Genomic DNA, 27,110 nt, shown 5'->3' on the forward strand with positions numbered 1-27,110 from the left:
GAGAAGATGAATACAAAGAGAAGCAAAAGTTTAAACTTTAACATTTCATTCTGTTGCTCAACACCCCCTCAGGCTTTGGTGAGCTTGTCCTTCTACGCCCTTGTGGACATTAACTGCTTTAACTGCCCCCCCCAGCACAACGTGACTCAGACTTACGGGATATCGGAGTACACTTTAATCCCAAAACGAGGCTCATAGTCCGTGTTCTATTAGATCAAAGTTTTTTATTCACACCAATTTGAATCCCGCTAATACTGACCCAGTTTTATGTATTTTTTTAAATATAGATCATCTTATTCTGCTTTAGCTGGTCGAATGACGCGGCTGCATACAAACACCCGTTGAGATGTAATCAGTGCAATAAAAAGAGGTGAAGCATGTGAAACTACACAATAGTAACGCCGTCATAGCGGTTTATGGTCTGTCAATGATTCCACCGCCCGGCGACGCTGAATGTGGGTTATTGGTCACAAGGAGCGACCTTCTTGCTGGAGCAAGAAGCTCGAGGGAGCCGCATCAGGTACGTGGTCACCGTTGTAACAATGTTGGGCAAAGACATAAGAATGTTAGACTGAAATGTAGATTTGAAAAATTGTAGCTGGTGAAAAATCAAAGCGGCAGAAGGTGAAAAACAAACATTTGCTCAATGATTTAAACCGACCGCGATGAGTCTCCACGGAGCTGCTCCTCAGACGCGTTTCCTCCCTCCGCTCCGACAGACAGGACGAGATGCTCCTCTGTGACCTCGGACCTCCATTGAACACCTCGTGTCCTTTCAGAGGAGCTCCTTTGCAGGCCACCGGGTTACCCAGGCAACGGAGGAGTACCCGGCTTTGACGTGTGTCTGGCAGGGGGGAGGAGTTGGCCGGTCACCTGAGGGTCTGTCGGAGCTCCACGGCTATGACTCACACCGCCGGCGCCCAGCTGTGGGCCCTGGGGCTGAGCTGCGTGGGCTGGTCGCTCGGCGCCGTGGCGCTGGGCCTCGTCCAGTGGAGAGTCTGGCTGGTTTCCGACAGCGAGGTCATCGGCTCCGGGCGGGCCTGGGTGGGCCTCTGGCGCGCCTGCTTCGACAGCCACACCCACGTGACCCCCGGCTCCGGGGTCATGCACTGCAGGTACGTCGGCCTGGCGGAGGCCTTCACGCCGCCCGAGATGGCGGCCGGTCAGGTGCTCATGCTCCTGTCCCTGCTGACGGGGCTCGCGGGGAACGCAGGCGCCGTGTACTCTGTGAAGAACCTTCACTTTGGGATGGAGAAGACCTCCCGCACGCGAGCGGCCTTCTTCGCCACCGGCGGCCTGTGCCTGTCGGCCGCCGTGATGTCGCTCACGCCGCTCCTGTGGAACCTGAGCTCAGTGGTGAGCAATCAGACCATCCGGTTCCCCCCCGAGTTTAAAATGCCCCCGGCTCCGGACTCTCAGCAGGTGGGGAGCGCCATCTGGGTCGGGATGGTGGGGGCGGCCCTCATGGTGGTCTCTGGGATCAGCTTCTGTGCGTACAGGTCCCCGGTGGACCGCCGGGGGGGCGGGGCTAGAGATAACCGGACGTTTGAGTCCCACGAACAGCTGTGACCCGTCTGGGTGTCGGCGCTCGTGGATCACGGAGGAAATGCAGAAAATCCACACAGAACAAAGTACAACAATGATTTCTGCCTCGTTCATGGATGATAAAGTGGTTCATTTTAATACAAAGTTTTTTCCACAGAAGTTTTGTTTAATTAACTGAAAGAAAACCACACCGCAGAATTTTCTTAAATATTTTATTCCAAAAAAAGCAACAAGCTCATCTCCAGAAATTTCAAACCATCTGTATCAACGTTCCTCTAAAGAAGAGGCTCAGATCACAGCCCCCCCCCCCCCCCCCCCCCCCAAAGGAAAAAGCCCCAGAGATGAGAAGACCTGAACTACGTTCCTTTAGAGAGGCGCTCAGCTGAGTTGATGGAGACGGAAGGCAGGATGGACTCAACGGTTCCCCCAGCTGACGCTGCAGGGGGGGGGGGCCAAACCCAAAGGAAAAGCGCCGACGCCACCGTTTAACATAAGAGACAAAGAGTGAGTTTCTATCTAGATATATCGCTACAGAATGAACCCCTTTGATTTGAATAAAGGACGACCCTGCAGATACATTTAGCATCTCATTCAAACTGCTGAACACAACACGAACATTAAAGCACAATGATCAATAAAAATGGGTTTTGAAATCTGTCATTTGACCGCATGGGGTCAATTATTTCCACCGTCCTCCTTTTTAAATTCTGTGTGCATCGATTATCGACGTCCTGGATGACCGAAAAAGAGGCTTCTGAAGTCAAACATTTAAAGGAATAGTGCATCCAAACACCTATTTGCTCAGCAGACTCCGGCTTCGCTTCAGCGGCGTCATCTGTTCTCGTGTGTCTAAAACGTCACAGCGCCGCGGCTTCAACCATCGATTTAAACAGGACTGGTTATTGCAATCATCTCAGAGCGACGGATCAAACTAGGACCTCTCAAAGCTTTTGGTCCCCCGGTGATACGTTTGGATTCGGAGCAGTAAAATCATTCATCTCTTTCTGTTGTTCTATGACAACGCTGTGATATTGTATCGGGATAACTTGTCTTTGCCGCCGGTATACGTGTGATGAGATGACGTCATATTCCGTTGTGGGCAAACTATTCCTTTGATGCAGATTGTTCCTTGGTGGCATAATTTGCTTTGAGGTGTAAATGTTTGGGTGTAACACACACGCGCGCTGAATGCTAACGACGGAGTCGACAACACCAGCATCTCGCTGTCGTCCTCGTCCTCGTCGTCCCCTCAGCCCGTTCGCCTCTCCTCAGACACCGGAGCCCTTTTAGTCGCTTTTGATCCAGATGGTTTGAAACTGAACAAAAATACGTACATACATACAAAATAAAATACAAAAAAGCTGTAGAAATGCAGGAGGCTTAATCGTTCCAAAGTCCACCCGTCTGTTCTTGATAGACCTCGATGACGTCCTCGTCCTCCATCCCCAGCTGACGCAGCAGAGACACACAGTCAAAAACACATTTTTCCCACGATATGCTTGAATTCTTCAATATCCATTTCCAAAGGATGAAAAATGTTTTACAGTAATTTCCCAGTATTTATTGCATCTGCAGAATTTATCAACATTGGTTTATATTGCAAAGCTTTTATGTAAATGTATTTTTCCAAACAAAAAAAGCATTGTTTAGATTTATTTTCATGACCAAAATAAGGCGTCAAAGAGTCTTTGGGGAAAAGAAAAAACTCTTCCGGTGTTTGAATGAATCAGCTGTAGTTCTTCTGTTATGAGGAGGTAGATCCCCAAAAAACAAACTTGTGTGACGTAAAAGAAACGGTTTACCTCTTTTGGAGTTTGGTTGTCTGCGATTCTCTGTCCTTCAAACAGAAACCGTAGCGTGCTGGCTGGAACACCCTTTAAGACACAAAACAACAGCAAGGTAAGCTGAATCTGAAGGTAAGCCTGTAAATCCCTGACTCAGAATCCAGTTCAAAGTCATTAGAAAAGACCACGGACCTGTCGCTGGCTGTAAGACTCCTTCAGCTTCTTCAGATGTGTCGTCATTTTAACCTTAAAGTGGATTTCGCTGCTGTCCTGTGGGCGCAGAGAGAGCGCGAGTGGTGATGGGAATCATTTTGTCTTACCCACTTACTGGGAATTATACAGCTCCCAGTCTATAGTTTTAGACATCATTAAAAGTACATCGTACAGCTTTGTTTAAGTTTCACTTGTTACAATCCAAACCATGCTAAAATTATGTAGCATGTAAATGTTCTCTTAAGGGCACAGCCGAAGGTATTGTGTAGACACGGCTGGACATTGTCACGACACAATTCATTTCAGTTTGAATTCAGAAAGTTCCAATTGAATTAAGCACTGAATCCAAAAACATTAAAATAACTGCAGATGCCAGGTGCCATTTTAAGGATTGAAACATCAACCACTTCTGATCAGTGATGCATATTCCTGTTATGATCAGTGATGCATATTCCTATGTTGTGATCAGTGATGCATATTCCTGTTATGATCAGTGATGCATATTCCTATGTTGTGATCAGTGATGCATATTCCTATGTTGTGATCAGTGATGCATATTCCTATGTTATGATCAGTGATGCATATTCCTATGTTGTGATCAGTGATGCATATTCCTATGTTGTGATCAGTGATGCATATTCCTATGTTATGATCAGTGATGCATATTCCTATGTTATGATCAGCGATGCATGTTCCTGTTATGATCAGTGATGCATATTCCTGTTATGATCAGTGATGCATATTCCTGTTATGATCAGTGATGCATATTCCTGTTATGATCAGTGATGCATATTCCTATGTTGTGATCAGTGATGCATATTCCTATGTTATGATCAGTGATGCATATTCCTGTTATGATCAGTGATGCATATTCCTGTTATGATCAGTGATGCATATTCCTATGTTGTGATCAGTGATGCATATTCCTATGTTATGATCAGTGATGCATATTCCTGTTATGATCAGTGATGCATATTCCTGTTATGATCAGTGATGCATATTCCTATGTTGTGATCAGTGATGCATGTTCCTATGTTATGATCAGTGATGCATGTTCCTATGTTGTGATCAGTGATGCATATTCCTATGTTATGATCAGTGATGCATATTCCTGTTATGATCAGTGATGCATATTCCTGTTATGATCAGTGATGCATATTCCTATGTTATGATCAGTGATGCATGTTCCTATGTTGTGATCAGTGATGCATATTTCTATGTTATGATCAGTGAGCGCCACCCATACACACCTGACCAATCACTTTTAATTTGATGTACTCTCCATCCTTCTTGTCCCCCCCGTCTTGGCTGGACGGTTTTGTCTCCTGAAAAACAAACACAAATAAACACAAACATGATCAGCCACACGCGTTACAAACCTGCGCAATAACCGTGTTATTCACATACGGGAACGTGTTGGCCTCAGAACATCGTTTAACATGTTGTAGTTCAACTTTGGAAATAAGCCTCAAAGCTAAACAGTTATTTAAGCAGAGAACTCTGGGCCTGAAGGTACACGAGCTAACAGCTAACAGCTAGCATGGGATTTCAGCAGGTACGAGGTAGCAGCCGCACAAACACACAAACGTGTCTCTTTTCCCAGATGTTGTGAAGACTATGAACAACAAAGACTCTCTCGAGTTGTTTCTTACCGTATCGGACATATTTTCCCTCACTTTGTGCTGTTAAAATGATTCACAGCGGATGCAGCTAGCGCTAGCTTACGATCGCAGCGATAGCTCGATGTTGTTAAAATTCTCAACATCCACGGGAAGTGACGTAATGAATTGTTTCCTTCAAAATAAGACAAGGAAGTGTGTTTTAACGTTCCTTCAACTCCAATACAGCTTTAACGTGAAATTGCATCCATGCATTTGATATAGATATATGAAGATGAAGATATATGTATGCTTATTGGATATTGAAATGTTACAAATTGTTAATAATCAAATAGATACACTGCTCATGTTTGTATTATGTGGCGTGCTGATATTTATATGTATATATAATATGTATTTATATTTATAAGACAAATAACACAATACAGGAAAAATGACATGTTCCATTTACAAATTTGCACAAAAAAAAGAAATTCAACATTACCATTAATTGATTAAAACACATAATCAATTTGTTCATATTGTTATGATTCCTTTTACAATTTTAGTTATGGTTTGTATTCTCCCGTAACACATATTCTGAAATTTTAACTTAAAAAACAACAATTTAAATAAAAGATGTTGCCATATATCTAGACATCCAACGAACATTCAAGTCAATTGTTTCCCTGACCTTACAGTGTCATTGTTGTACAATGAGTAGTTGCTGCTGTTTTTTCAAGTTTAAGGAGCAAAGATTCTGATTGGCCACGTGCACTGTGATGGCAAATAATATAAAATAAAATATATTTCTTTAACGGGTTTTGGTTCCGGGAAACATGTCTCTGACATCACAAATTGTGTTTTTCTCGGATTATCTCAACGAGGTTGGGGGTGGGGGGATTAAGACCTTTCAAGTGCACACAAATTAAAACATAATTTTTCCGGTTAGATCTTGTCAACATAAAAGACAAAATATATTACAAACGGAATTCCCTCCATGAGATTTTTGTGATTTTATTTTGTAATCAAAATATGTGCTTTTCCGGTAGCCGTTTGCTCACTACCTGTTAGCTTAACGCGACCGGAGGACGAGCGCCAGCGAAGCTACCGTCAACCAGCCCGTAAACAGCCAAACAAATGGAGGCTGCCGGCTGACTGTGTGTTCTTGGCAGCACACTGACACGGAGCGTAACCCGTCATCTCGTCGCTCGTAGCGGGCGGAAGCAGCCAGCGGGCTGAAGCGACCGCCGCGGGGCCTCGTCGTCGTGGCCCAGCAGGACTCGAGTGAAGTTGGGAGCGGACTCCCAAACTTCTGCTTCTCTAGCGGCTCCCCGTGGGGCCCGGGGCTCCTGTCACCGGCCCTGTGGATGACGACGTGAAGACGCGTCTAATTGACCACCAGGTAAGGTGGAGGTGGGGGGTATAAAGCACTGCCATTCGATCGTTTAACTGCTGCTTTTTGCGGAAGAGCCTTGAATAGCTGTGCGGCTAGTTCACTTTAGCATTCGCTTAGCTTGACAACTTCCCTGGCCTGACAGCTAGCTCTGCAAGGACCTCTCGGCTAGCATTAGCCCCGTTCGCTCATTTCATTAGCTCAATATGCTTTTGCTCATTGTGTGTGGACACATTTCAAGGACGCCTCATCGTCCCCAACCCTTGTTCCTGCGTGTGTGCGGGCGGCTCGTAGGGCCGAACTGGCTGGCAACAGTTGTTACTCAAATGTAGCATGCTGGGCTAGTCGGGCAGCGCTAGCAAGTCGGTGTCAACGCTAACGTTAATTATCTACCATAGGAAGCCACAGTCGTGTTGTTGGTATTAACTTTGCTGGGACCGGTGATGTTCAGCTCGCTAGCCGGCCAGCTCGCCTCTGCCGTCAGGAAATGTCACCAGTCGGGTGCAGTTGTCAGACTCGCAAAGAAGCAAATCCATGTAACCGATAATCTGTGATCGGCGGCGGAGCGGAGCCCCCGGGGACCGACGCGTCCTCTGCCTGCTCTTCTTCACATAATAAACACTAGGATACATCATGACAAACCGAGAGGGTTGAGCTGAAGAAAAGCTGTGCAGTGTATGAATCGATAACCACCTCACAGAAAGTGTTACTTTCATCACTTTACTGTGATCTGCCCCCTTTTCTTTTTACACAATCATCTGACAGCTGTGAGTGCTGTTTACTATGTGCATATAACACTTGATTCTGATTCTGGGAATCCTTTTTTTTAAATGAACAATGATCCATCACTGATGATAATAAACCCTCCCTTCAAAGAATATCTGCCTTTTTATATACAGCATTGAACACCTATTTGACAACTTCAGTCCCAATGACTTCTTCCTACTTAATCAGTCTGGAAACAAATGTTTTTTTGCGATGATTGCGCTTCGCTGTTTCAGAGATTCACAGTTGGCAGATCAGCTGATCGCTCAGCAGCTCCGTGCTCTCTGGGATCTGCTTCATGACAGGATTCACGGTGTGGCTTTTGCTGTTTCAGGAGAAAGGGATCCCTTTGATGGGAGAATCCTCTTTCCTGGCCTCCCGGGTCAATTGCCGTGCCATGATGATGGGTACGTGTGTGTCTCACTGAGCGCTTCTCTTGTTAGCCAGCTTTGTCTTTCATCAAACCTTCAACCTCGAGGAATGTGCTTCTCCTTGATAACGTGTATTTTACATCTTTGCATGTAACCTGTTTTAACCGCTGCTCTTGAAAGACAAGCAAGTTCTAAGATATGTTTTAAGTCTTAATGTCAACAAAATGTCAAGACTGCTACAGAAACATTTGTTATTCTGAAGAACAGTTTATACTCCTGTTGGTCTCCAGCAAGTCAAACTGTGAATACATGAAGAAATGAAAAGTGCTTCTGTGTGTAGTGCTTTTCTAGTTTTACTGAAGGGATTTTCCTCCTCTTGGTCTTCACACGCGTTTGAGAGTCTGTTTTTCAAACTGAGGTCTCGTCTCCCCTCAGATGAGCAGGAGGCGCTGAACTCGATCATGCAGGACTTGGCCGAACTGCACCGCTCCAGCCGTCCTTCCATGTTCCTGTCGGACCTCGGCAAACCCAAAGCCTCCTCGCCCAAGAACCAGGTAAACTGTTTGTTAGGTGCTGGGCAAGAAGGCAGTCGAGGAACGTAAAGCGCCAGGAACAGCCCTTCGGATTAGGCATCAAGAGCCTCCTCTTTGTTTTAATTTGTTTAACATTTTGATTTAGAACTACAGTTTACTGGGTGTTATTCCATAGTGAGAAGCTGCTGCTCTTAATCAAGCAATATTTAAAGGGCCTTCACAGAAAGAGGGGCAGCTTTCAATGTGAGACCGGCTACAAGTGCAGAAAAGGGGCCCGTTGAGAGAACAGGGATAATAAAATGTATTGTCATGCATCCGTGTCTCTTCAATCCGATGTGTCCTCCCACAGAACGATGTGAGGGTGAAGTTCGAGTTCAAAGGAGAGAAGAGGTGAGGCTGGGACCAGTTTCATCACCGTAATGATGCTGAGCCGAAGCTCTGACCTCTGACCTTTCTTCTTCTTCTTCACTGTAGGATCTTGCAGTTCCCTCGGCCCGTCAAGCTAGACGACCTGAAGGGGAAAGCTAAAGTGGCTTTCGGTCAGACGATGGACCTTCACTACACCAACAATGAGGTGTGAAGCCTTCTCGGGAATTGTGAAGACCCGTGACACACGTTTGACCTGCAACCTGACCCATTCTATTGAATGGTATTTAATGGTGTCTTTGTCTCTTAGTTGGTGATTCCACTGACCACCCAGGACGACCTAGACAAGGCCGTGGAGCTGCTGGATCGCAGTGTTCACATGAAGAGCCTGAAGATCCTCCTGGTGCTCCAGATCTCCTCTCAGGTGAGCAGCTCCCACATTCGTCTCAGCAGCTTCGGTTCTCTCTCAAAGTACCCGTGAATCAGTGTTTTCCAAACAAGACTGGTCTGTTTCTCCAGAACATGGACCTCCTGCCGTCCCACGAGGAGCTGGACAACACGGGATTCCGAGTCGCTGACAAGAAGACTATGCAGGCCTTGATAGGTGATTCATGTCTCACGCTCAGACTTGCATAGAAATCACTTTCACTGAAATACGACTCGAAGCCAAAGGGACGTCCCTCAGATGGTATCCTGCCTATTTCACACAAGTACACCCTTTTAATCCTGTTTTTTACTCCAGGCTCCCATTCAACGGACCGCAGCTCGCCTCCTCCGGGTTACATCCCCGACGCCCTGCAGCAGGTGGCGAGGAACGGCTCCTTCACCAGCATCAACAGCGAGGGGGAGTTCATCCCTGAGAGCATGGACCAGGTACCTCCACGCGCCGGCTTCGTGTTCACCTTGTCATTGTGCGAGCTTCTTTTCCTGAGTGTCTTTTTTTTTTCTTCTCTTCTTCAGATGCTGGACCCGCTGTCTATGAGCAGTCCAGAGAACTCTGCGTCCGGAAGTTGTCCCTCTCTGGACAGCCCACTGGACAGGTCAGACATCTTAGCATTCTGAGCATGCTTGTATACACACGGCGAGAAGACGTGTAAAACTACTTGCATCCTTTCTGGTTGTCGTGCTCTGCAGCGACTATCCCAAGTCCAGGATGCCCCGAGCACAGAGCTACCCGGACAACCACCAGGAGTTTCCAGGTGAGTGGCGGGATACGTTTGACCCCCAGATGATTCGGTTTTGTCTGGCTGCTCACGAGCCTCTTCTTCCCCTCCAGAGTACGACCTCCCGGTGTTTGAGAAGTCGGGGAAAGGCGGGACGTACCCCCGGCGGTACGGCGTTCCCTTCGGCCTCCAGGACTACAGCGACGGTGGGTTGTTGAGCTGCTGTAGAAATGCGACCGGTTCGTATTCCTGTGCTCACCGTCCCGCTGGTCCTCTGCTCGCAGGGAGGAAGACCTTCCCTCGCGCCCGGCGGACGCAGGTCCACGGCTTCCGCTCGCCCGTCAGCTTCAGCCCGACGGAGCAGTCGCCCAGCGCCAGCAGCGGCAGCAGCGTCTTCACCCCCGACCTGGAGGAGGGCCCGGGGCCCGGCAGGAGGCCCCGCAGGGGCAGCGACATTGAGCCCAACCCCACGCTGTCCGTCATGGACATCAGCCCCCCCAGCCGCTGTGAGTATAGGGCCGAGCCGGCGGGGGCACCGGGCGCCTCGGCCCCTCCGTGGTCATCTGATGATGTTCCCGTGTGTTCAGCTCCTCGCGCCCCCACAAACTGGCGGCTGGGGAAGCTCCTGGGACAAGGCGCCTTCGGGCGCGTCTTCCTCTGCTACGACGCAGACACCGGGCGGGAGCTGGCGGTGAAGCAGGTCCAGTTTGACCCCGAGAGTCCGGAGACCAGCAAGGTGAGAGACGCAGGAGTGCTCCGGCTCCCACGGAGAGCACGCAGCTTGAATGTAAGCTTGAAGCTTCTTCCTGCGCTCCCTCAGGAGGTGAGCGCCCTCGAGTGCGAGATCCAGCTCCTGAGGAACTTGTGCCACGAGCGGATCGTCCAGTACTACGGCTGCCTGCGGGACACCATGGAGCGCACGCTCTCCATCTTCATGGAGTACATGCCCGGCGTGAGTCTACCTTCCCCGGGGAGTCGCCCTGGAGTCCTCCCCCGCTCGCTGACGCGTGTCCTCCTTTGTCTCCAGGGCTCCATCAAGGACCAGCTGAAGTCATATGGAGCGCTAACGGAAAACGTGACGCGGCGCTACACGCGACAGATCCTGGAGGGGGTGTCCTACCTGCACAGCAACATGATTGTCCACAGGGACATCAAAGGTGAGCCTTTGTTTGCTCACATAAAGGGGGAGGGGGATGGGGGGAGCGTCCGGTGACTCTCTGTCCTCTCGGTTCAGGGGCCAACATCCTCCGGGACTCGGTGGGGAACGTCAAGCTGGGGGACTTCGGCGCCAGTCGCCGGCTGCAGACCATCTGTCTGTCGGGGACGGGCATCATGTCGGTGACCGGCACCCCCTACTGGATGAGTCCGGAGGTGATCAGTGGGGAGGGCTACGGCAGGAAGGCCGACATCTGGTGAGTCCCCCCCCCCCCCCCCCCCCCATAGGTCCTGATGATTGTGAGGGGACGTACGTGGGTTCCTGTCGTCTTCATGAGACTGATTGGTGTCTCTCTTCGTCCTCATTCGCCCCTCCAGGAGCGTCGGCTGCACCGTCGTGGAGATGCTGACGCAGCGACCCCCGTGGGCGGAGTTTGAGGCCATGGCGGCCATCTTTAAGATCGCCACCCAGCCCACCAACCCCGTGCTGCCGGCCCACGTGTCGGACCACAGCCGGGACTTCCTCAAGAGGATCTTCGTAGAGACGAAGCAGCGGCCTTCTGCCGACGAGCTACTGAGGCACATCTTCGTACATTAGCTCCCCGAATTGTAAGAATACGTGTTCAAGATTTGGAGCCTGGTCGGGGTTATCAAAAATTCAGCCGAATGACTTCTCTCGTTCTGGAAAATGTATTTGTCAGATCACAGGTCAAGTATCAGCGCTGCGTTTGCAAAGGCAGGAGCAGTTCAGGCAGCACACAGGCCGGAAGAACAACTAACTAACATCAGCAAGAACATCATGTTTTATAACCCTTGAAAGACAGAGAAGGAAATATTTCTATTGGCCCTAAACTGGCGTAGAGGAGGACCTTCCACCTCCCGCATCTAAGATCCGGTCACATCCAATGTCCAGACTCCTGACTTAACGTAAACATCGTAAACAGAGTGTGTATGTTGAATAGTGTTGGTGTGTCTCTAACCCCCTTTGGCTGGTAAATCTTCTAGTTGACCCGCAGACCTTACATTCCTCAGCCAGGACAGAAACTGACTCCCCATCCTGTCAGACTCGTGTCTGCCTGCTTGGCAGATCCTGCTTACCCCCTTACTTAACTCTTAAATCAAGACAAGACAGCAAACCCCCAACTAAGCCCACGAAAATAACTTTTGATTATCAGACCTTTGACCCCGCCTGCCTGCAGTTGATGTGGATCAGGAGGAAGTGAGGGGCGCGGGGGGGGTGGTACAAGCTCCTCACGTCTCTGTTTGTATGAGACTGCCATAGAAGACAGGAATTTATATTTCATTTTTCTCTGCAAGCTGCACCTTAATTTCTGAACCGGGGGGGGGGGGGGGGGGGGGGTGCTCCTCCTGGAACAAAGCGACTCCTCTCTTTTTAATGTCCGTACGGTTTCTCTCTCGGTACGCTGGGAGTGGGACAGCATCGTGTTGTGGACCTCCAGGGGGAAACGCCTGACCCGACCCCAGAATGTAGCCTCCTGCTAAAACCCTCGGGGGGGGGGACCTGGGACCTGGGCCCGCTGCTATGGACGAAACACTCCCCGGGACAGATCCCACTCGCCTGCCCTCGGCCCGCCTCCTCTTGCGCCTCCCCCTTTGTCTCCTCTACTCCCCCCCCCCCTGTGAGGTTTTTCCGTTTGCCCCCCCCCCCCCGATGAACTGCCTTTGCACCATTCTCAGTTCATCCGTTTCTGCCTTTCTGGGGGTGGAGCAGGTGGAGCTCACCTCCGCCCTTCTGCTTTAACAGAGAATGTACCAGCTGACTGCTCCTCAGGCGGGGATTGGTGCTGCTTACTTTCCCCGGATCCCATTGGTCGAACCCTTGTCCTCAAAGGGCAAAGGTCAGAGGACAAATGCGGAGTGGAACATTTCATCTCAGATCCCATAATTGTGAGGTGGACTGGTGGACTTTTAAATCCAGTCATGACTGGACTGTTAAACTCATCAGTCCGTCATTCTGCAGAGAGAAGCGTGCGACGTCACCTGCTAGGTGACGATATTAGACGATGAGAAGCATTTAGATACGGGGTCGAAACTCACAGCCGATTGGCCGACGGTTCGGCTGCATGACGCTGAGCTCCGATGTAGCTTCCCCCCCCCCCTTCGCCCCGGTCTGTCTGCTGAATACATGAGTTAATGTTCTTGCTCTTCTAACTGTGAAACCGAACCCCTTCGTGCACATTAGTGACGGTTGGATCTGAATCATTTTGTGCGCCGTTGACCCCCCCCCCCCCCCCCCCTCCCCCCACTCCACCCTTAAAGCCTTTTTAATAATCGATCAGGCTGCAGAAACCCAAACATTTCATTTAAGAATCAACCGGAGGTACCTGCACGCTTTAATGAGAGAAAAAACAGGATTCAAATCTAAATGTGATCTTATTAAAGGTGCAATCAGTTACTGTATTTTCCAGCGACGCCGCCGTCATGTTCTCTAAAACGTGTCGTTTTAAAGATGAGATTATAGTCGACACGTCTGCTCAGTTTCTACCCACAATAATCAGCACGCCGCTCAGCTATTGGCCGTTTGATGGTACGAGATATTGTGTCTGGGTTTGGTGGTTGTTGTTGTTGTTGCTAGGTAAGCCTTTATTCCTGTAATAATGTAAAACGCATCTCCATAAAAAGGTTTATTGGTACGATACAATTCAAGGGGGGGAAATAGTCACCTGAACAACAGACATGGAGGATAAAGTCTCCAATAGTCACATTTTTTGTGTAACCTTTCAAAAAGTTCCTCATTAAAACCAGGAGACTTTCTATGAAGCGATTAGGAAGTGAATCAGTCTTTGATCTGCTGATTAAGTGAATTATTATGTTTGTTGTTGTAGGTCCGTGCGGCGGCCACTAGAGGCCAGTAAAGATCATTTTACTCTTTGCACCTTTTTGCAAAAGCACGAGTGAACTGTTGTTCAGCTGATTGGTGAAGTCTGATCACAGGACTTGTTAAACTGGTCGGAAAGATGCAGACTTTGTTCAGCTCGTCTGTGATTGGTTGTCCACCAGGGAAGAGGGCGACTCTTCATCTCGCACTGGTAGCCCCCGACAACCACTCTGCACTACCTTTGAGTCACTGATGCTTCTTCACGCTCAGCCACCTTTTCTTTGCACATTTTAAAGCCTTTTTTTAAAACTCTTACACAAGTGTTTGTGCGTGTGTGTGTGTGTGTGTGTGTGTGCGCGGCGCAAGTGAGTCAGTACAAGAAAGTTGTCTTTTTTTCTTTTTTTTTACCATCAGATGGCCTCGTTCACCGAGGATTAAAGCCTCTGTGTCAGTATTTGTCACCTGCAAATGCCAAGATACACCTGTAGTCCTCTATTTAGTGTCCAAAGCCACTGCTGCCACTCCTGTGTGTGTGTGTGTGTGTGTGTGTGTGTGTGTGTGTGTGTATAAACGTGCATTTACTGCAATTTGTGCTATTTGGACACAGCGCCCAAAATGCCTTGCGCATTCTGACTGTAGGAGGGGAGGACATGCAAATGATAATAATAAAAAAAAATGTACAAATGTATAAAATTAAAATGTACTCTTTTTAAAAAGAAAAAAAAGCAAAGTCCACTTCTATCCCACATGTTTGGTCTCTGTGTATTGTTAAAGAAGCCATGTTTATAATTCTAATTGGTTTGTGACCAATACGCCTGTTTATATCAGATCTGTATATCAGTGGTACGCATAATTTTTTAATATATATTTTTTATTTTACTTTTTTTTTAAATGGGAGATTTTATGCATGGTTGGGTCCTGAGAGATGCAGCGGTGCTGTTGAATGGTTGTTGTCTTTTGGAAAGATTCTGGAGTATTGCGACAGCTGTGTTCAGAATTTGAACAATTACAATGACCAACAACAATAAAAAGATATTTATTTGACTTTTCTTGTGAGTGTTTTTATTGTTTAAAGCAAACATCGTGTAAAGAAGCAAATCAGTCACCAATCAACATGTTAAAGCCAAATTGTTATGTACTGTTTTGAAACATTTTATTGAACCGGAAGTGTGAATGCGACAGATTGTCCAGCTTTACGGTTCGCGGTGTCGGGTTTTCGATGACGTCTCGCCGACGCCCTCTGGTGGTTCACAACGTGTAACTACACTTGTGTTTTACATTGAAATCCTATACATTTATAATCTACTCTGGCTGCAATAATATTTGTGATACAACCCGCGTGACATTTACAAGGAAATCATTTGTAAAATAGCAACATTATATCCAGTCGGAAGCGTCTAGTGGACACAGCGAGATATCAAGCTGGCCGAAATGCCTCTAAGAAACAGTTCCTGGTCCATTCTTCAAAAGAGAAGTTCCTGACTGAGCTGACTGTACCAAGATGGCCGCCATGCGCGGAGGTTCTATACTCCGCCGGAAGACATGTAGCCTTTATTGCGTTGGATTCTCCAAACGCCGCGTCGTCTTTTCCCAAATCCTCATGAACTCTCCGAACCATCTTTCTTTTGATTTATTAACGATTTGGTCTCCCGGGTACCGGAAGCTTCCCGTAGGGGGGGCGGGGGGGTTCCGGCTGCTGTAAAGTCGCAACAACAGCCCCGAACACATTCCTCACCCACGGGATCCGTGCGCCCGGCGCGGGATGGGTTCCTTAGCGAGATCTCTGCGGCTCTCCGTGCGCTGCGCCCGGTCCCCAGCGGGCACACCGGCCGGTCCGGAGCCGCTACACCGGGCCAGCAAACACCTGAGCGCCGGGGCCAGCAGCGGCACGGCGGGGGGGCTGAAGAGCATCGACGAGCTGCCCGGTCCCAGTCTGCCCACCACCCTGTACTGGTTGTTCCTCAGAGGATACGCGGACAAGAGCCACCTGCTGCAGGTACGAGGCCCGGGGCCTTGATCCACAGATTAGAAGGTTCTGTGCAGAATCGGCTCCATTCATTTCATTTCAACATGTTGAGTGTTTTTATCACTTCAGCTTGATCGACACCCTGTATAAGAAGTATTTTGTGTAATTGAAACACTTTGTACTGTTGTCTGGTTAAATGTCGATAACTCTGAGCTGATGTTACGTCTACCAAGTCCGACCATGGGACAGAAGGTGGTGCTCAGGTCCTCCACACTGACGTGTTCCTCTCAGGGGCTGCAGAGGAGCCTCTACGGGCCCATCTGGCGTTCCCGCTTCGGCCCCTTCGACATCGTCAACGTGGCGTCGCCCGAGCTCATCGCCCAGGTGATCCGGCAGGAGGGCCGCTACCCGACCAGGGCCGAGCTGCCCCACTGGAAGGAGTACCGGGAGCTGCGCGGGCAGGCCTACGGGCTGCATGTGGAGTGAGTGCCCCCCCCCTCCCACACACACACACACACACACACACACACACACACACACACACACACACACACACACAGACACACTCGGGGAAATCTCAAGAAGCACTTTTGCTTTACAGCACGGGACCGGAGTGGTACCGTATCCGCAGCGCCCTCAACCCCAAGATGCTGAAGCTGCGGGAGGTGTCGGCCTACGCCCCCCTCATCCAGCAGGTGGTTGGAGACCTGCTGAAGCGGGTGGAGCTCCTCCGTGGGGGCAGCCGGGACGGGGCCACTGTGCCCAACGTGGCCGCCGAGCTCCACAAGTTCGGCTTTGAAGGTTCGTTTGGGGGGTTTGTTTGTTTTCTACAGAGGTTCCCGAGCTGGCGGGGGGGGGGGGTGGGGGGGGGTCAGACAGTCGTGATCCTTTTGACCACCTTGCAGGCATCTCCTCCATCCTGTTTGAGACGCGGCTGGGCTGCCTGCGGGAGGAGATCCCCCCCGAAACGCAGCGCTTCATCAACGCCGTCAACGCCATGATGACGCTGTCTGAGACCGTGCTGCTCTTCCCCCGCTGGAGCCGCGGCCTGCTCCCCTTGTGGGGGCGCTTCGTCCGGGCCTGGGACGACCTTTACGACGTGGGTATGCATCCAGAGGAGCGGCAGCGGGGGGCGGGCGGGGGCGGGGGGGCACCACCAGTCAGTCAGTTTACGCCGTGTCTCCTCCAGCTCGGACCCTCATCGACCGGAGGATCAGTGACCTGGAGGCTCAGGAGGGGCGGGGCCAGCCGGCGGAGGGCGCGTACCTCGCCCACCTGCTGTCCTCTCAGCGGCTGAGCAGAGCCGAGGTCTACGTCACCGTCACCGAGCTGCTGCTGGGGGCCGTCGACACGGTGGGGGTTCTAGAAAGGAGTCCATGAGGGCGCTGTGAGGAACTAGGATGCTAGAGGTGCTCGCTGAGGGTTCGTGCTGCGCCTGCAGGCTCCTCAGAGCCCGTCGGGCTGCATTCCAAGCGGGTCGGGGGGGGGTGCGGCGCGGCGTTGTTGAGACTAGTCACATATCGCAGCAACAGGAGAAAAACAGGGAGTGAAAGACTCCTTTATAAAAGGTCACGGGAGGCTCAGACTGTCGGGGGGGGGGGGGTTCATCCGCCCACAAGTCCCAAGCGAGGCCCATAGACGATGTGTACTCCAGCATATGCTTCCCCTCAGACCTCCAACACCCTGTCGTGGGCCTTGTACCGGCTGGCGAGGCACCGGGGGGTCCAGGACCGGCTGCACAGGGAGGTGAGCTCCGTGTGCCCCCACCGACGGGAGCCCGGCGCCGCGGACCTGAGCAGGATGCCGTACCTGAAGGCCGTGATCAAGGAGACGCTACGGTGAGACATCCTGCGTGCGTGGAGACCAGCATGGGGGGGGGGGGGGGGGCGTCTGTTTCTCACCCGCTTGTGTTCCTCCCCCAGCATTTACCCCGTGGTGCCCGGGAACGGGCGCTTCGTGGCCGAGGCCGAGGTGGTCGTGGGGAACTACAGGTTCCCAAAGAAGGTGGGAGAGCCGATCCAGGAAGTGATGCTCCTTTGACCTCAGAGACCCCGCCCCCTCCCCTCCCCCCATCTGACCAGAAGGTTCCTTCTCTTCTCTCTGCAGACTCAGTTCCACCTGTGCCACTACGCCACCTGTCACGATGAGGAGCAGTTTGAAGGGGCGGAGCTCTTCGCCCCGGAGCGCTGGCTCCGCCCCGGCGCGGGCGGCGCTGCCTGCGGGGAGAGAACCTCCCCCCGCCACCACCCGTACAGCTTCATCCCCTTTGGGGTGGGGGTGCGGGCCTGCGTGGGGAAGAGGTTGGCGGAGATGGAGATGTTCTTGGCTCTGTCCAGGGTGAGAGACGTCCCCAAGGACACGTTTTGTCCTCCTACACACGTCTCACACACACTTGTGTCTCCTCGCAGCTCATCCAGCACTACGACGTGCGGCCGGAACCCGCAGACCCGCTGGTGGAGCCCAAGACTCGGACCCTGCTCATCCCGGCAAAGCCCATCAACCTCCGCTTCCTGCCCCGAGCCTGAGGGGGGGGGGGGGCGCCACTCAGGACCCGCAGGGCCAGTCCGCCGAGAACACGTTCCCCGTCAGGCTCTCAGAGGAACATCTGGGACGTGTCTACCACCTGGAGTCCCCTCAGGAATCAGGAATTGTTACCAGAATATCGGAGATATTCAAGGAATTTGACTTGTCGGTGCGACATGGACAACAAGACCGAGGAGACAACGTGCTGCAACAAAATAGCATGTTCAATTTACAAATTGACACTTTGACTCTACGGTATAAAATATAAGACTAGAGGGAAATAGAATAAGCAGTTTGAAAATAAAGGATAAGAAGGAATTTAAAATAAAAGTTCAAACTAAAGTGCACCAGCGAACACTCACCTGTGTGTGAAGGAGGCCGGTGTGTGTGAGCAGTGTGAAGGGAGTGACGTCGGTGGGATGTCAGTGGGGGGCCGTGTGACATCGATAAGATGCTTATGAATCCAGTGGATCTGAAACAAGTTCTTCTTCATCTTGTAGTGAAGCGTTTGTCTTCTCTTAATCGTTACAGCGTGATGATCAGCTACTAACACGGAACATTTAGTCCTCATTTGTTTTCACGTATAGTTTAATATTTGATGATTATTGCTGCTGATTTGTGTTTTTCTGGTTTCACATTAATTAGATCAGTTTTATAAGACTTTTAACATCTTTAGGAAGGAGGGAAGAAGTCAAATGAAACAGCGTGAGCTTTGACATCTTATAGTTTTAACACCAGATTTAACATTTTACTGAAGGACGACGTCAAAGGTTTCTGTTGTTTGAGAGGAGATCAGTTCCCACAATACAGCGCTCCATGCGAGGTTACCATGGTGACGGCGCCATGACACCAATAAAAACGTTACTGATCCCTCCGAGCCGTCCTCGATCTATGACGTCATTGGTATCAGCAGCCTCGGCGTCTGTTTGTGGTCAATCAGACCTGGAGAAGGAGTACACGCAGTATTGCATGTACTCCGATGTATGTATCTGACATATCTGGTACTAGTACAGTAGTACTTCAACTTCAAGGAGTCTCATGTAGACGCAAACCGTGCTCCATTATTTTGAAAGTCAAACAACTTCACTTCCGGTGGCTCTGACTTCGATCAGCTGATCAGCCGCGCGCACTGCAAAGGATTTTGTGAATTCAGGTGGCTTTTATTTTGACTTCCGGTTGCACCACCTTCTACGGAAATATGAAGAAAGATACGTGATGATGAAATAAGCACGAGGGAGTCAACCTGCTGGTGCGTCAGCTAATATTTATATTTATATATTTATATCTATTTATATGTATTTTGTTGGCTGTATTTGGGAGCTCCGCCTCTAGGGGCCGCTGCAGAATCTCTTCTGCTCTTTACACCATCAGTTTCCAGGCGAGGACATTTTTTGCAGCGAGGCCACCTTCTCCACCCGGCGCACCGCGTCAGTGAGAGGCTCCTCCACCCACCCGATCCCCGGATGCTCCATCGCGTCGTCTCTCTTTGCAGAATGTAACCCGGGTTACGCTCCTCTCCTCCGCCCGGTTCGTGCGCGTTTGTCCCCGTCGGGGATCCACCGGGGACACACGCTCCTCCACGCCGACGGGGATGCACCCGAGTCGGGGAAGAACCGGCTGAAACGGATCGGTGCTCCGGGCTCGATGAGCTCCTTTTGGCGTCACGCGCACGCGGACGAGGCGCGTCAACCCGCCGTGCACGATGGTGAGTGGACGCTTACACGCGCACCGTGCGTCTCTTTTGTCTGAGACACGCACGCACGCACACACTGCTGCCGAACCGGGGAGTCTCGGTGTGATGCAGGTCAGCCGGTCCCCGGGGGGGGGGTCGGTCCCCATCAGGGGTGGAGGGGGGGTCGGTACCCCGTCAGAAGGGTGGAGGGGGGGTGTCGGTACCCCATCAGGGATGGATGGAGGGGGGGGGGGTCGGTACCCCATCAGGGATGGATGGAGTGGGGGGGTCGGAACCCCATCAGGGGTGGAGGGGGGGTCGGTCCCGCGATGTGCTCACTGGGTCTCTGACTGAGGACAGTTAATCATCGTCATCGATAATGAAACCTATTAGGTAACTATTACATGTTTTAATTCTTCATGTCTCGTGTCTCCATCATCGACCGTCTCACGTGGACTTGGAGCTGCTGTGATGAAGCAGAGACAGAAGACAACAAGTGTCCAACGTTCTTTGTTCCAGCTCCGCGGCCGGAAGGATTTAACTCAAGGCTCTGACGTCATGAGGAGGTCATGTGTCGGTGGTATTATGAGGATTTAAAGTGAGGAGGATTGTGTTGGTAGTATCAGCAGTAGTAGTATTAGTGGTGTAGTAGTAGTAGTAGTAGTAGTAGTGAGTATTTTTGCCTTTGTGAGATTCACGTCCTGAAGTCGACAAGTTGCCTTTTCTGTTTTTACGGATCGCCAGAGGAGTGAAGACTGAAATAGTGTAACCCTACGGAGACCAAATCCTACATATCCCATGATGCAGGTCACCTGTGTGTTTACAGGGTTGAATGAGCAATATTATTGCTTATAACTGAGCAACATCTGGGTGTTTAAATAAAAGAATGAATGCTGTGGACACACACACACACACACACACACACACACGTTGTCCTCACAAAGCGTGGACATCTGCATGAGGCGTTCAGGGTCCGGCTCGCTGGGGAGCTGCAGGCTGCTGAAGGCCAGATGTTCAGGAGTCTGCTGAAAGCTGTTGCTGCTTCCTGTGACGCCATGGCGACGTCATGGCGCTCTGGCCTGAGGGGCGGGACAGGAAGTGGACATCTGGGCCTTTTTAAAAACTCCTCTGTGGGAAGAAATGAGAGCAGCAGCTCGGAGGTTGTGTTCGTGCCGTGGTCTTCTCTCTGCTCAGAGAGGAACACGCAGCGCCGCTCATCTGAGGTCCGTTTGTCCTCCACGGGAACAAACATCATTGATATTCCTGAGTGGCTCCCTCAGGCGCTGGAGAGGAAACAGAGAGCATGCTGGGGGATGTTCAGTCACACTGAGCAGCAGGAGTCTCTCTGAGCCTTTATTGATGGAGATGAAATGGATGGAAACACGCTGCTGCAGGTGTGAGGACACCAGATACCAGATGTTCCGCTGACAGCTTCATTGATTATTTGTTCTGTTCTGCTTTAAAAGCCTAAAACGTTAAATACGATTCACGAGTTCCAGCTTGAACATTTGTAATTCCACAGGAGTGTTTTTGTAATCATCTCCCTCTCCACAGATCTAATCAGCCATTTATTTGCTTTCCTTCATTGATGTTCTCCATCTTTGGACCACACGAATCATTTCGAATCATCATCTATCAAATCGATACAGATATCGATATTTGTTCCACTGCTTCCTGCATCAGTCACCTCTTTAAAGACTAAATGAGTCTCCAGCCACGTTTCAGTCGAACAGAGTGTGTGTCCTCCTCCTCCTCCTCCTCCTCCTCCTCCTCGTCCTCTCGGCGCCCATCAGCAGATTCTCCACATTCTGTCCAATCAGAGGAAATATCAGCAGCCACACGTGTTTGTTATAACTGGAACAGCGGCCTTATGTAACCTGCTCTGAGGAGGTGTGAGAACGCCTCAGCATCCTCCTGGGGCCTCCTGGTAGCCCCGCTGGTCCTCCTGGGGCCTCCTGGTAGCCCCGCTGGTCCTCCTGGGGCCTCCTGGTAGCCCCGCTGGTCCTCCCGGGGCCTCCTGGTAGCCCTGCTGGTCCTCCTGGGGCCTCCTGGTAGCCCTGCTGGTCCTCCTGGGGCCTTCTGCGGCCTAAAGGTAGCCACATGGTCCTCCTTACCGGTCCTCCTGGTCTCCTCAGGGTGTTTGTTTCAGCGCAGGTAGAAACCAGTCATGTGAGTCACCTTCCTCCTCCTCCTCCTCCTCCTCATAGAGGGTTGCTTCTTGTTGGTCTCAGATGGAGACGAGCTGATTCAGCAGAGCTTTTGTTCACTTAGTCCTCGTGCAGGCTGCAGTGGGTGAAGATCAAGTCCACTTTAGTTGTTTAAAGGAGCTCGAGCAGAAAACTGGGTCCGCCTTCCTTCTGGCAGCAGAAGGTCCGTTGGGTCATTTCCTCGACTACTAACGGCTTCAATACACGGCAACACAAACACGTCCCGGGGGGCCGAGGGCGCGACCTTCAGCACCACGCACGGTGGAGACGGACTTGTTTGTTCTGACATTTTATAAAGTAAAATCAATTGACGGTAAATAAATAAATGTGTGCGTGTTCTCTTTGCAGCCTTCGATGTCAGAACGTTCTGTATGTTTCTTTGAGTGTGAACAGCTTCTCGCTCCTCGGGGGGGTCTGCATTCGTCCTCGCTGTGACGTCTGTGGACGGCTGCCATCTCGCACGGATCTGGAGAGTGAGTAATGCTTCAGGAGGACTTATGCAACGGCAGGAGGTGGGAGGTGTCTTCTCTCTTCTCCCCCCCCCCTCATGCTGCTCCACAGCCCCCAGACGGCACACAGGACCTGCTCCGGGTCGCTTTAGGGGGGAGGAGACCTCTCGGTCTGCAGATCCCTTCATGTGGAAGACGTGCCGTGTTTCTGCTGAAGCTCTGAAGCTCTGGACGCTCTTCACGTCCTTCTCGGTCTCGTTGAGAAGAGAAAGGAGGCGAGCGCCTCAGAGGCGGAGCAGATCCTCCCGATCTGACCACACGCTGGTGTAGCCCCTCCCCCCCCCGCCCCCCCATCATCGCCCTTTAGACAGCAGAGCTCATGAACGCATCACTGTTTCACAGCCCACTCTTAGAGCTCAGAATTCCCATCACTTGAACGCATCAACGTCTGTCTCACAGAGACAACTAATGTCTCCGCGTGTTCCTGATGTGTTCCATCTGGCCTGAGGCAGCTGCTCTGTGGACATTGTCTTTATTTAAGGAGGGCCTGTGTGTCTCCGTCTGAGAACAACAGCGTCCATGTTCAAAATATAAACCTGGAATTTGAAAACGAATCCATCTAAAATATTCCCAAATAGATAAATGCATGAAACAGGCTGATGTGATGCAGCAGATTCACACATTTCTGATTCAAAGGAGAGGATTTCAATAGGAGCATTTATCACACACACACACACACACACACACGCGCGTACCAACGCACACACCCATTGGCTCTCACGCTGTTGCTACGGGAGTTTAAGCTGCTCCTCCATTGGCCGGGCTCCGGGCCGAGCTGCCTGGCCGGTCAGCATCCCCTCGTTGTCGTGGCAACAGACAGTGAGCAGGGCGGGAGGCGGAGAACCACAGTGGTGCTGCTGCTGATTCAGACCGCAGAAGAAGAAACTCTGATGAGGACGATCTGCAGACATAAGAACTGATCTGTGATACAAACCGGCTTAGTGCGCGCACACACACACACACACACACACACACACACAGCCTGCTAATCCTCCACAAAACATGATTATTAATATGTCATGTCTGGATGGTGTGTGTGTGTTTTATGGTTCCGTTCCTTCTTCCTCATCGTGTGGTATTTATAAGGATAATAAAATGAACATATTTGTATACCTACAAAGGTTATTCCTGGTAATTTGTGTACAAGTACCTGTAAATGTACAGCTATCTGTATCCCAGGTTGTTCACAGGGGGGGGGGGGGGGGGCAGCATAGGGAGGGAAACAAAAGAGGAGAAGAGAGCTCATGAATATCAGACAGGAGTTACATAAGCACCTCTGACCCAGAACGTCCCGTCAGTCCCCCCGAGGGAGGGGGGCACTTTGCATGCACTCGCTGACCCAACGGTGGTTTATTTACATAAAGCGGCGGTGCGTTCGTCCCTCTGAGTGTGCTCCACTTCGGTTTGAAAGGTTCTGAGCTTCTGCTGAAAGTTCTGATCTCCCCGTGAAATGTTGTACAGCGAGACGCTTTCAATCGATTCGCGGGACGTTGGAGGGAATTTTAAAAGAGCAGAAGTCGTGTTTCTCGTCCTCAGTCGTACATGTATGAACATTAAACACAACGCCTTGATGCAAAGTCAGGATGGAAACGCAAAGCTCTGAATGAAGGAAGCAGACGAGGTGAGAAGAACATCACGTCCTGCTTCATATAGACTTCAAACACGTTGCACACTTTTCATCCGCATGTAGAGTCCATGTGGTGACGAATGTTCTGATGGGGCGTTCGGGGACGCTCGGGATAGAAGAACCGCTCATTGAATCAAGGATCCTGTGAACTTGGTTCTGTAATTGTTTGAATAAATGCTCATTTAAAACATGTCATCCTTCCTTTGCCCCCCCCCCCCTCCTGCCTCCCCCCTCAGGTGAAACCACGTGGCTGTGTGGTGCCCCCTAGCCTTCCACCTGATCACCTCACCTCCTCTCCCCTTCCTCCTCTCTCCTCCCGTTCGCCATGACGACCACCGCGGAGGCGATGCCGGCGCAGCCCGACCAGGACCAGGGTCCGGGGCTCCTGGACGGCTGCCAGGAGGGCGGCGGCGGCGGCTACCAGGTGGTCCCGTCTGTGGTCTGCTCCATGTGCTGCTTCTTCGGCATCATCTACTGCTTCTTCGGTGAGTTCTGTTCGGGTCGGCGGGCCGCGTCGCCGCCTCCGGGCCCGCTGACTCTCCTCTTCCTCCTCCTCCTCTCGCCTCAGGCTACCGCTGCTTCAAGGCGGTGATGTTCCTGACGGGCCTGATGTTCGGCTCCGTGGTCATCTTCATGCTGTGCTACAAGGAGCGCGTGCTGGACACCCAGCTGAGCGCGGAGGCCTCGGTGGGCATCGGCCTGGGCATCGGCGCGCTGTGCGGCCTGGTCACCATGCTGGTCCGCAGCGTGGGGCTCTTCATGGTGGGGCTGCTGCTGGGCCTGCTGGTGGCCGTGGCCACCCTGGTGGGCATGGAGGAGCTCTCCGACAGCCCGCCGCGCTCCGTCTGGGTGCCGCTGGGCGTGCTGCTGGGCCTGGGCATGCTGTTCGCCGTGCTCGCCCTGCAGTGGCAGCGGCTCTTCACCACGCTGTCCACCGCCATGTTCGGCGCCGCCGTCATCACCGTGGCGGTGGACTACTTCGTGGAGCTCTTCGCCCTGGTGCTGTACATGTACGAGCGGCTGAAGGCGGCACCCGGCAAGCCCGTGTGCTGGGTGACGTGGGTGGTGCTCGGGGTGTGGCCCGCCCTCACCCTGCTGGGGGTCATGGTGCAGTGGAAGGTCACCGCTGAGGGGTACTCGCATACCAAGGGTGAGGAGAACGTGTTAGTATGGCTTTTCTCTGACTCGTGCACCACCCTCCACCCTCAGCGCTGCTCCAACATCTCCACCCTCTGTGCCCCGCAGTCATCATCAGCCGGCAGCAGAGGAGGATGCAGGTGATGCGGATCCGCCAGCGGGACGACCGCTATCGCAGCAAGAAGAAGAAGAAGCAGCAGCACGGCTCCGCCTCCAGCCACCACCAGGCCAAGCAGCTTCCTGAGCCCGCCTACCGCCGCAAGCCCAACCCCATCCGCCGCTACGACACCGACGTCCTCTCGCCGGTGGGGGTCACGTGATCGCTCCTCTGTGGCTGGTGTTTCTCCTGCTTCCCTTCTCACGCTCCCTGCTGTTTCCGTCTTTCGTCTTTCCAGAGCTACATCCAGAGCTTCCGGGAGCGCCAAGTGCAGGCGGGCCCCCCCCCGAGACGGCCGCACACCGTGGTGGACGTGGGCTACGACCGTGGCTCCATCACCCCCCTGACCGGAGCTGTGGGAGCTTCTCTGCGCGTCTGACCCGAACACACCGAACACACAGGACTCTGTGACCCGCTGGGTCGAAAGGTGACCCCCGGTTTAGCCACGCCCCCTTAGATTGAACGTAGATCTAACCCGTGATAATAAAATGTTAGATGAGGAATCGGCGCAGTCGGTGTGGTGCAGAGGCTCCGCCTCCTTTTCACTGTTGTCCAGTAGATTAAAATGCACAGACGCACGCATGCACTCACACGGACACACGCCGCAGCTGCAATCTGCAGGGTTGCCGTGGAAACCGGGAGCAGCCGGCGTACCTGTTTTCGTCTCAAGTCAAACCAGATCAGGGATTCGTTGAACTCTGAGCCTCCAACCAGGACGTGTTTCCAAAGGGGGGCGAAGCCCCTTCGATGCAAACCGGGCCCTTTCATTAGCTCTCTGTGCCAAACATGCTCCTCGACATGGGGAGGGCCGTCTCTAAAAAGGGGGAACCCTTTGTCCCTATTGGTGCTGGATGAGCTGAGGGGGGGGGCTGTTGGTGCCTTGCTCCTCTGTGGACCACTCAGCAACAGGTGGGGGGCTACTGGCGGTTGTCCCGTCCACGGCTGGTTCCTGCATTAACTGTGAAGGATCTTTCAGGGTAACGTGATATTGTTGGGGGGTGGGGGGGCTGTTTTGGGCTGACACGTTTACACTGGCACCCCCCACCGCGAGATTCTGCACGGGGAACCACAATGCAATGAGTTTGATCCCACTGGTGCTTCTGTGCAGAGCGGATCGTCTTCATGAAACATTTGTCCTTCTTCCTCGTCGGTGCTGCAGAGCAATAAAGACGTGAGCGCGCAGAAGATGATCATCATTATGAACATTAAAGATGTGACTCCAGGAAGAGGGGGGGGGGGGCGTTTTTATTCATCCGTGGGAAACGGACATGCATGACCCCCCCGCCCCGCCTCATGTGCATCCATGTGAAACCTGTACATGAAACACAGCACTTACTAACTTACTTTGTTACTTTAATCTCACTTCATCTACTTCAAATGTTCTTTTGAAGAGGGATGTATTTATTTTATTATTTATTCCTGTAAGCGGAGAGAGTGATGTCATCACTGTAGGCCAGTGACCTCGTGCTTTTTTAACAACTCATGACCGTGATAATTAAAGCATGTGTTCCTATTGGCCAGTATTTAATCAACGTGTGTGTGAGTCGTGTTTTAACATTTCTGGGACATTTAACTTAAATGGAC

The 27,110-nt window shown here is 51.6% G+C and overlaps 5 protein-coding genes across 8 annotated transcripts; 4 read left to right on the forward strand and 1 right to left on the reverse strand.

Moving 5' to 3' along the window:
• The first annotated feature begins 398 nt into the window (after positions 1-398).
• Positions 399-1,852, forward strand: LOC120825056 (claudin-34-like). 2 transcript variants are annotated; one of them, XR_013467693.1, is made up of 2 exons: positions 399-520; positions 720-851. XR_013467693.1 is itself a non-coding variant. In XM_078102947.1 (2 exons), exon 2 carries the CDS (start codon positions 901-903, stop codon positions 1,567-1,569), a length of 669 nt encoding a protein of 222 aa, XP_077959073.1. In that variant the 5' UTR covers positions 449-520; positions 780-900; the 3' UTR covers positions 1,570-1,852. The 2 variants fall into 2 exon arrangements, 1 of the variants encoding a protein (XP_077959073.1); XM_078102947.1 differs by having other exon boundaries at positions 449-520; positions 780-1,852.
• sumo1 (small ubiquitin like modifier 1) lies at positions 1,744-5,337 on the reverse strand. The gene is made up of 5 exons (XM_040187134.2): positions 5,195-5,337; positions 4,793-4,867; positions 3,522-3,599; positions 3,348-3,419; positions 1,744-2,994 (listed from the first exon to the last, which is right to left on the reverse strand). Exons 1-5 carry the CDS (start codon positions 5,204-5,206, stop codon positions 2,926-2,928), a joined length of 306 nt encoding a protein of 101 aa, XP_040043068.1. The 5' UTR covers positions 5,207-5,337; the 3' UTR covers positions 1,744-2,925.
• An 807-nt stretch (positions 5,338-6,144) lies between these two features.
• map3k2 (mitogen-activated protein kinase kinase kinase 2) lies at positions 6,145-12,204 on the forward strand. Of its 2 annotated transcripts, none has more exons than XM_040180868.2 (18): positions 6,145-6,545; positions 7,636-7,708; positions 8,108-8,226; positions 8,555-8,595; positions 8,680-8,779; positions 8,882-8,995; positions 9,091-9,175; positions 9,314-9,444; positions 9,532-9,611; positions 9,706-9,770; positions 9,848-9,940; positions 10,019-10,240; positions 10,322-10,470; positions 10,555-10,686; positions 10,762-10,891; positions 10,969-11,146; positions 11,268-11,493; positions 12,064-12,204. In XM_040180868.2, the coding sequence occupies exons 2-17, from the start codon at positions 7,654-7,656 to the stop codon at positions 11,485-11,487; spliced, it is 1,914 nt and encodes a 637-aa protein (XP_040036802.2). In that variant the 5' UTR covers positions 6,145-6,545; positions 7,636-7,653; the 3' UTR covers positions 11,488-11,493; positions 12,064-12,204. The 2 variants fall into 2 exon arrangements, with proteins under 2 accessions (XP_040036802.2, XP_040036794.2); XM_040180860.2 differs by having other exon boundaries at positions 6,169-6,545; positions 7,538-7,708.
• A 2,664-nt stretch (positions 12,205-14,868) lies between these two features.
• Positions 14,869-19,087, forward strand: cyp27a2 (cytochrome P450 family 27 subfamily A member 2). The gene is made up of 9 exons (XM_078103028.1): positions 14,869-15,724; positions 15,986-16,176; positions 16,296-16,495; positions 16,600-16,797; positions 16,884-17,047; positions 17,366-17,532; positions 17,617-17,698; positions 17,801-18,031; positions 18,103-19,087. Exons 1-9 carry the CDS (start codon positions 15,491-15,493, stop codon positions 18,217-18,219), a joined length of 1,584 nt encoding a protein of 527 aa, XP_077959154.1. The 5' UTR covers positions 14,869-15,490; the 3' UTR covers positions 18,220-19,087.
• A 230-nt stretch (positions 19,088-19,317) lies between these two features.
• tmem198ab (transmembrane protein 198ab) lies at positions 19,318-27,054 on the forward strand. Of its 2 annotated transcripts, XM_078103273.1 has the most exons (6): positions 19,318-19,466; positions 19,589-19,922; positions 24,469-24,717; positions 24,801-25,382; positions 25,478-25,674; positions 25,765-27,054. In XM_078103273.1, exons 3-6 carry the CDS (start codon positions 24,558-24,560, stop codon positions 25,903-25,905), a joined length of 1,080 nt encoding a protein of 359 aa, XP_077959399.1. In that variant the 5' UTR covers positions 19,318-19,466; positions 19,589-19,922; positions 24,469-24,557; the 3' UTR covers positions 25,906-27,054. The 2 variants fall into 2 exon arrangements, with proteins under 2 accessions (XP_077959399.1, XP_077959397.1); XM_078103271.1 differs by having other exon boundaries at positions 19,342-19,922.
• The last annotated feature ends 56 nt before the right edge of the window (positions 27,055-27,110 follow it).

The sequence above is a fragment of the Gasterosteus aculeatus genome, chromosome 1 (genome assembly GCF_964276395.1).
Source record: "Gasterosteus aculeatus chromosome 1, fGasAcu3.hap1.1, whole genome shotgun sequence".
NCBI classification, from domain to species: domain Eukaryota; kingdom Metazoa; phylum Chordata; class Actinopteri; order Perciformes; family Gasterosteidae; genus Gasterosteus; species Gasterosteus aculeatus.